General features: G+C 34.5%; 1 protein-coding gene across 3 annotated transcripts in view; it reads left to right on the top strand.

Annotated features, from left to right (window-relative positions):
* Nucleotides 1-9,353, top strand: part of RCOR3 (REST corepressor 3) — a 51,335-nt gene that overhangs the window by 1,863 nt on the left and 40,119 nt on the right. For all 3 annotated transcript variants that reach the window (XM_007451324.1, XM_007451326.1, XM_007451325.1), the window contains exon 3: nt 7,322-7,399. In XM_007451324.1, the coding sequence (XP_007451386.1) occupies nt 7,322-7,399 (78 nt within the window). The remainder of the gene's footprint in view (nt 1-7,321; nt 7,400-9,353) is intronic.

The following is a 9,353-nucleotide window of genomic DNA, read 5'->3' as shown; positions in this document are numbered from 1 at the left end:
CCCACCACCTCCCCCCCCCTCCGCTTCTTGTTTTTGCCCATTGCCCGCGTATAGTAATGTGTCTCTGTCAGACTCTTGAATTCTATATTAGATATTAATAGGGCTTACTTGTATTTCTTGGGGGGGAGATAGCATGTTTATTTGATTATAGCGTCTCGGTGGGTATTTTCATTCCTCTCCTGCCCATTACTGCAATGCAAAGTGATATTTACCAACCATTTAAAGATTTTTAGGGTTTAGACAGCTTTTCTTGTCCCAAGGGAGAGGGTAAAATAATGTGTGTTAAAAGGATTGTCAGTGCAGGCTATTTTTCAACAGGTAAAAACAATGATACAAGAGTGCTCACTAGATCAGAGTTGCCTTTTAAATGACATGGCTTTGATACATTTTCAAAAGCTATCAGTGTGTGTGCTGGAGGGCTTCAAATAATTTTAAATGTTGTGAAACTAATTTTCTTTATTAATGTAGCTAGTAGGTGAATGGCACTTTCACATTACAGTGCTGCCTCAGGTTTTAGCTTGATATTTGTAAAGTGCTTGCTCTGGCTTAAGACAGACTGAATTAATCACTCATCTCTTATTTTTGTGCCCTGAGCAAGTCACTGGCCCTCCCTAAACCTCAGTTTCTCTAGCTGTAAAATGGAAATGAAAATACTTAGGGGAATTCTTGCCAAGGTTGTGTGAGTGGACAAATGGCAGTTACTCAGTGAAGATTAAATTTCATAATTGTGAAGAATGATTCTGCATACATTTATTCCTTTCTGATTTGGGGCTTTCATTGGTATCCTGCTTTTTCTGGAATAAACTTATTTCCAAATTAGAACTCAGCAGCGTAATAAGCATGCCTATCTTTTTGCCCCATTAGATAGGTTTATATTTCATAGACAACTATACACAAGTTGATTAAGGATCTTGTATTTAAGACCCAGACTTCATGCTAGACCAAATTTATGCATGCCATAGCCTGATCACTGTAGCAACTTTTGGAAAAAATTTAAAGCAAACAAATACTAGAACAAATTTCAAAGTTTGAAAAATAATTCATTGAAAGTACAGAATACTTTTTATGTGGTTTCACATGGCCACTATTTGTATTATCCAATTTATGTTATATTTTGTCTAAGTAGAATATTTGAGGGAAAAATCACAAATATTACAATTTTTAAAGTTATATTCTCAATAATTTACTCAGACTATAGTTGATACTTTTTATTAGAATAAGGACAAATATGATATTCTTTAATTTCATCTACAAGTATGCCTCAGAGATAATTGCAGGTTTGGTTCTAGACCATTGCAGTAAAGCAAATGTCACAATAAAGCAAGTTACACGAATTACAGTTTTCCCAGTGCATATAAAAGTGTTCAATAGCATTAGGTCTAAAAATGCAATGTACATACCTTAATTAAAAAGTACTTTATTGCTAAAAAATTCTAACCATTTACTGCAATAGTAACATCCAAGATTGCAGATCACCATAACAATGTAATAATAATGAAAAGGTTTGAAATATTGCAAGAATTATCAAAATGTGACACAGACATGAAATGAGCAAATGCTATTGGAAAAATGGTGCTGATAGACTTGATCGACATATCTGTGAAGCACAATAAAACGAGGTATGCCTGTATTCATTTTCTCCTTAATAATCTGCAGAATATTGAACCCAAGGACACAACTAAAACCAGTTATCATTTAAACTTAGGTGGGCTTTTCTATAGTTGTTATAGGCAAATCTTGTCAAGCAAATGTAGATTATCAGTTATTAGACACCTTTTACAAGGAAATTTTGAGCCTGTATGCCATTCAACATAGTACCACTGCTCTATCTTATTCTAAGTGTTGTGGTGGTGTGTGAAGTTTTTACTCCACGTCAATCAGTATCATTGGGTGAGAAACATATTTCTTTGGAAGAGATAAAGAGGAAAAGATGTTTATTAATTAATGATAGAAATTGAGAAATGGTCAGCTCCTCTCCTTTTCTCTTCTTCATACTATTTAGTCTCATAAACCACTCAGTCTGTCTTCATGAAGATTGCCCACCCATAGCCATCCAAGTCATTTGGAAGAAAAATTCCTGAGGTATCAAGATTATGATGATCAGAATGTAGGAAAATAAAAAGGATTTTTTTGTGGAGGATATTTTTATTGGAAGAGATGATAGAAATTAAGCACAGAAAGAATGAATTATTAAAATGAGTATTGTAGAAAATATGAGAAGAACTGAGATTCAAATTGGAATTACTGAAGTTAGGAGATGAGGAACAGTTTATGTTAATTGATGGACCATTGCTAAGAATGCTGTTATAAAAATTTACTAAGAGGATTTTGGATTCTTTTTTAGGTGACTCTTTTCCTTTTGATTCTTTGCTAGGCCCTCCCCAACTTTTATTTAGTGCCTACTGACTATGCTTACGTCATGAGGAGCAGTTTTGTGTGGTGATTAAGAGTCTTACCTCTTATCATATGCCTTTTAGCCACTATGGCGTAGTGACCTTGGATGAACTGGGTACCTGATGTGTCCAAGCCTTAGTTTTCTCATTTGTAAAAGGGAGATACTATTAACTATATGACAAGATTAAGTAAAAATTCATGTATATAAAGCAGTGGCATTCAAAATATTTGCCTGCATACTCGTAGAAGAAATTTGGAAAAACAGATTCACATATTTTTAAGTTGACATCTGTTATTTGTCACTGAGTTTATTAGTTGAAAAATGTAATCTCCAGTGTACTGAAAATGTTAACACTTTGAAATAAAGTTGTTATATACTTATTTTAAATGCATCCAATTAAATGTAAATACGATAGTAATGTGGTAGTATCTATTTTATAAAATATATGAACAGTCTCCTAACATTGTTCCTTTTGTTTTTGAAATGATTTCCATGCATTTTCCTCACAGAATTTTATAATACATTTTTGTGCTTGAAAGTGCTTTATTGATCACCTTTCCAATTTCTCTACCGTCATAGTATGTATTCTTGTGAACATAAGGTTCTAAGTGTTAAATCTCTTCTGGCTTGAGTTATTATAATTAATGTGTAATTAATTAAAACTGTAGTAGTCATGGTGCCTTGAGTAAAAGAGAGCTTTGCTGATGTTTGTTTGGCATCATAGAGGTTTTTAAAGTTTAGGCAGTGTACTCTTGTAAGATTTGGGATGGGTGAGAGACCTGCCTTTTTTTTTTTTTTAAAGTGAGGGAAGGGTGTTTGTGAAGAAGGAGGTCAGAAGTAGAATAAGTGTGCAGCTTAGACTGCAGGTGATTTCTCAGGCAGATTGTCTTGGGAAAGAAAACATAGGGAAGTTTGAAGTTCTGAAAATTGATTCCCAGAAAACTTATTAATGCCTGTGTACAGCTTGGAATGTCTTTGTTTACCTCGGTTTGAAATTGGTGAATTAAGTATATTTTTAAAATATTTGGAGTGTCTTACTGATCTCAATATTTAAGTTCTTTATATAGAGTATTTGTTCATGATTTCCATCAAAATCCTTAGTTGGAATGTCTTAAAGGAAATCTTAAAAGAAATAGAAGATTTATATTTTTGTACTTACTTTGAAACTTGCTATTGTATAGAAATCCTGATCAAAATTATACTTTTGTTGTTGGTTTTCCCCAAATTGGTCTCATAAATGTATTTTACCAACTGCAGTTAAGGAGATCTCAGAGTTTTCAGAGGGCTTGAACTTTTGTTTCATTTAATACTTTAAAAACTGATTGCTCAATAATTTTTGTTGAGCTACTATAGTCTTTTAAAATTTTGGTTGCTTGCTGTCTAAGTTTTGGTTTGTTTATTTTTGATCCATTCAGAAGATAGGCTACTTCTAAGGCCTTGGTTATTTGGTTGCTGAGTCAAATTGGATTCTCAGTATTATTTCTGAATATCAGACAGTTTTGAGGTATAATCTTAAACATTGTTATAGATAAAAGCAAAATAAAAATTATGTTTTTGTGTCCTTTAAATATTTTGGTTTACTTCAACTTTTATGATGGAAAGGGTAAAGCTTTACTGAATGCAAATCATCCTGAGAGGTAAATTGTTTTTAATAATGCAAGTTACTTTCTCCTATTCTTTTATAGGAGAGGAATCAGGTCTGAGTTGTCAGTAAAACAAAAAAGTCATTTCAGCTATTCAGTTTCATTTTCAAAGGGTTGGTAAGAGAGGTCATCAGCCATTTGAGTTAGAGCCCCATGAGATTTTATACATTTATATTTTTATTTGATTGATAGATAAGAAGAAGCCTTTCCAGAGTACAGAAAGAAGGGAACTTAAAGAACTGTCTTCAGTAAGCATATAGTAGTATTCAAAAGTCTTAGGTAGTGCTTACCACATGCCAGGTACTTTACATACATGAATTCACTTCATTTTTGAACAGCTCTGTGAAGAAGGTGCTCTCATTATCCCTATTTTTAAAGATGGGTTAAACTGACACACAGATTAAGTAAATTTGTTCAAGGTGACAAAGCTAGGAAGTAGCAGAGCTGGGATGCAAACCTGGAGTCTGGCTCTTTAAGTGGTTACGCTCTTAACCATTATACTAAGCTATCTCTCATTTCCTATAAACATCAGTCATCTTTTGGTCCTAGTGGGACACATATATCCCAATTCAATTGGGATGGAGCCCATCCCAATTGGGTGGAGCCCAATTCAAGAGTAGTCAGGGAAAGAACATTGTGAAATGCCTAATTAGGCGTACTCTGTACTCCAGACATATACACCCATATTAGAAGAGCTGTTAGTCCCCACAGTTTGGATGCCAGTTTCTGTCAGAAGATCGGGCCCTTAATTACAGTGCTAAGAATTTTTGAGGAAACTTAACTGTTGTTCTTCATGGGCAAGAATACAAAAAATAAAGTAGTTTATATTTAAGAAGAGATATTTAATGAAAATATTTTAATTCAGATTTTCTGTAATACAAGAATCAGATGCAAGGAAATATGTCTAAATATTAAGCGTGTATGCTATCAAGACTTGAGACTTAATGGAAGCCTTTTCTTTGTTGCATTCCATGTTTTTTAAGTAGTATTTAAATTATCTTATTGTCACAGTCCATAGTGAAAATGAATCAGTCCCATACTAAAGGATTGAAGTTTAGGATATTCACTAGAAATAGCAATAGATTTTATTAATTAAATAAAGGCTTCTGATCAACTTAGATGTCTGTTTTATTTCCACTGAGTGGTTTAGCTATTTTGCTTTTGTGTTTTTATTTTATGTGGTTAAAAATTAAATATATATCTTAATATTTTTAAAGAAGTTTTTTAAAGACAGCTTAAAGTTTATTTTTATTGAATATAAATTTTAGATAATGTACTTCTAACTTGCATTTTCTTAAATTCTCAGCTCCTATTTTTATCCTCTTATTAAAGATAGTTATGACAAAATACAGTATGTTTTGCTTTTAGGTTTATTTTGTAATTATGCTTTTTCTAATACTTTTATAGTATTCTCTCAATTCCTTTTACTCCATACCTAATTTTTCCTTATAGTAAAACATACATAACAATTTTAGCTTCATATTGCACTAACAGTGTGTCATTCTCTAACTAAAATTTGTTGATTGAATATACAGTAGTGATGTGTTATGATTCTCCAAAAATAAAGAACGGCTGAATGACATTAAATTATTGCTTGATAGATGAAGTCTGTAGTTGGGAGTATAATAGTAGTTACTTTTACCCCTGGAAATGAATATTCTTTATTCTGAATATCTTATAACTTTATAAATGATTACAGTTTAACCTCAGAATTATATTAATGTTTCCTGTGAGTAATTTTGGAATTCTAGTCATTAGTTGCTGGTGGCTATCAACAGCTCATAGTTTGTTTTTGTTTTTGTTTTTGTTTTTGCGGTACGCGGGCCTCTCCGCTGAGCCTGCGCGTCCGGAGCCTGTGCTCTGTAATGGAAGAGGCCACAACAGCTCATAGTTTTAATTAACTTGAATGCACGTAAGAATTAGGAAGAAGCCAGAAAAGGACCATCGAGTGTTTAAAGACAGAACCTACTGGCATGGACTTGGCTCTGGGATAGCTGTGTCAGGCCTTTCGTTCATTCTATTTTTTTTTAATAAATCTTTTTTAATATAAATTAATTTATATATTTATTTTTGGCTGTGTTGGGTCTTCGTTTCTGTGTGAGGGCTTTCTCTAGTTGCGGCGAGCGGGGGCAACTCTTCATCGCGGTGCGCGGGCCTCTCGCTATCGTGGCCTCTCCCGTTACGGAGCACGGGCTCCAGACGCGTAGGCTCAGTAGTTGTGGCTCACGGGCCCAGCCGCTCCGCAGCATGTGGGATCTTCCCAGACCAGGGCTCGAACCCGTGTCCCCTGCATTGGCAGGCAGATTCTCAACCACTGCGCCACCAGGGAAGCCCCTCTATTCTTAATTTACATGCAGTTTCAATAGAGCTTGATTTTTCTGACTTTTTAGGTTATAACAGATTAGAAATAAATTAGAAACAGCGGGCTTCCCTGGTGGCGCAGTGGTTGAGAGTCCGCCTGCTGATGCAGGGGTTAATGGGATCGTGCCCTGGTCCGAGAGGATTCCACATGCCACAGAGCGGCTGGGCCCGTGAGCCATGGCCACTGAGCCTGCGCGTCCGGAGCCTGTGCTCCGCAACGGGAGAGGCCACAACAGTGAGGCCCGTGTACCGCAAAAAAAAAAAAAAAAAAAAAATTAGAAACAGCAATAATATGCTTCTAGATTAGAGGTAGACTCAGATTACATTAAGGAGAAATCGTATTATTAACTTTTCCATGGTTTGACTTTGTTTTCCTCTTACACAGAGTACAAACTTTTATAAATATGAAAAGTAATAAATGAAATTAACTCTAAAAAGGAATAACTGGCAGACTCCTAGCAAGGAGAACAAGATTAAATAAAAACCATAAAAAGCAGATACAGGTGTTTAAAAATTATAATAATCTTGGCCCATTTAGGTATGGGCAAAACAGTTAACTCATCACCTGAGGTATTTGCTCTAGTTTCAAAGCCAGAGTTTTTAATGACTCCTAAGTAACATATAGAAGGTTAAATCAGATTTACTACCCGTTAAGAAGTAGGGTTATAAAATGTACTTAATAAAGTCTTTCTTTTTAATTTAAAGAGGGTAAGCTTCAGTGTTTGTGAAATTTCGTTGGTATCTATAAATGGTATATTTACTATATTTAGTGTATATCTGTTTTCCTTCCTTTGTTTTCCTGTACTTTGTTTCTTTGTCCTTTTTGCAGGTACTGTACTAAAATAGAAATAAAACTTACTTTGTTTATACTTATTTTGAATGTAAAGTTCATCATATTCAAAATAATTACTTTTTTCCCCAGGTGCTACAAAGTACACCGATAAAGACAATGGAGGAATGCTTGTATGGTCTCCATATCACAGTATCCCAGATGCCAAATGTAAGTTTTCTGAAATTGAATGTTTATGTCAATAGGGAATCTATCAACCAATTCAAAATGCAACTTATATTTGTTTTTGGGTCTCTTAGATTCTCATAAGAAATCAGTTTGTCTTTGTTTTGTTTTGTTTTTTTGATGGAGCTTGTTATGTTAGAATGTTTTTCCTTTTGAAAGATAGTGGGTTGATCATTCCAATTTGTGTCAGGCCCAGGAAGACTGAAAAAACCTAGGATCTGATGGCAATGCTGCTTAAATCCTCAAGCAGGGGAGGGAGTTACTATGTAGACATCTGCACAGGCTATTCCTCAGTATATGAAGCTGTAAAGAAATGCCTTCAAACTTCCAAGAGCCCACTATCATTACCATTTTAAAGAGGAAAGGGGAAAGAACTGACTTCAGCAGCCATCAATCAGGTCATCTTTGTGCTCTCCATTTCTGGACGGAGACCTTCTGGATCATTGACCATGCACTTCTTGAATCATGGTGTGGCTTTAGACTTCAATGTGATGTAGCGGACCTGATCCTTTGCGGCACATCAGATATAGGAAACGTGCAGGTAACAAAACTAAGATCCCCACCCCTCCATTCAGTTATCATTTGATTTATTAAAACAAACAAACAAAAACCACTGAACAGCTATTCTAGTGGCTGAAAAATAAGCTTGTCTTTTAAAAATATTTACTAAATCTTAAAGATGTCCCATGATGGTTTATTTAGTTTCATGAAAATTAATGATGTCCTATATATCATGTGCATAGTAAGTCTAGTCATACTTATTGATGCAGTAAGAGAACTAAAAATTGAAAACGGGGTATTATTCTGCATCCCTGATAATTCTTCCTATTTAAGAGCTTCAGAATACCAGCAAAAAGTCTAGCTGGTAACCTAGGAATTATATGCCCTTGAGGTATTCTTAACAGAAAACACAAAATTGCACATTTTGTGTACTGAGAAACCTGAAAGAGACGATCAGGTTTTTTGGTTCAATCTTCATTATAGGCAGAGGTTTTCAGTCACAAACTGAGCATTAGGGTGTCATTGGCGTTTGCTGTTTTAGCACTGTTTTATACAATGGTGCGTTTCTTAGCAAAATGGAAAACAAAATTCAGAAAGCCAACATGTCCTGGTAGCGGTGTGTCCATGTGGAATATCCAACTGAAGGTACAGGGTAGTGACTTTCATCCCTGGCTGCACTTTGGAATCACTTAGGGGAACTTCAAAAAAAATTCTGTTGATGTCTGGCCTCTACTTCAAACTGATTAAATCAGAAATCTTGGAGGTGGAGCCAGGACTTTTTTAAAGCTCCCCTACTGATTCTAATGCATAGCCAGTGTTGAGAACCACAGGGTGATTGGTATTGTTCAGCCTTCTATTTATAGGACTATAAGACATTTTTGTTAATCAGCATGTGTTTAGACATGTTATATGTTTAAGTACTATGGGTTCTAAATAGAATATAATATTTGGATTTTCTTCATCAAAAACTTCCAGTCTTAGGGAGATATAATAACATCCATAAAAATTAGTTAATCTTAACAGCATTATTGTTATAATAGCTTATTTATATATTAAACTGTACTGTACTATTAATAACAGCAAACTCTTAGAAAGTACTTAAAATGGGCCAGATGCTGTTTCAAGCACTTTACATATATTAGCTCATTTAATCCTAGGAGGAATAGTACTAAATATAGTACTATTTTTATCACTATTTATAGTGAGGAAACTAAGGTACAAAAAGGTCAAGTTAATTGCCTAAAGTCCAAAAACAAGTGACAGGGCTGGGAACCAAGTCCAGGTAGACCAGCTGTTCTAGGATCAGAAATCTCAACCACTGCTTCTCAAAAATGTGCTTAAAGAACTTTTATATATATATATATATATATATATATATATATATATATATATAAAATATAGGATCAAGAAGGACTTCATGTAAAACTGAGTCCTGCTG

This window comes from Lipotes vexillifer, unplaced genomic scaffold, assembly GCF_000442215.2.
Source record: "Lipotes vexillifer unplaced genomic scaffold, Lipotes_vexillifer_v1.1 scaffold570, whole genome shotgun sequence".
Lineage (NCBI taxonomy): Eukaryota > Metazoa > Chordata > Mammalia > Artiodactyla > Lipotidae > Lipotes > Lipotes vexillifer.
The sequence above is the reverse complement of the archived record's forward strand: the minus strand, read 5'-3'. Positions and strand labels throughout refer to the sequence as shown.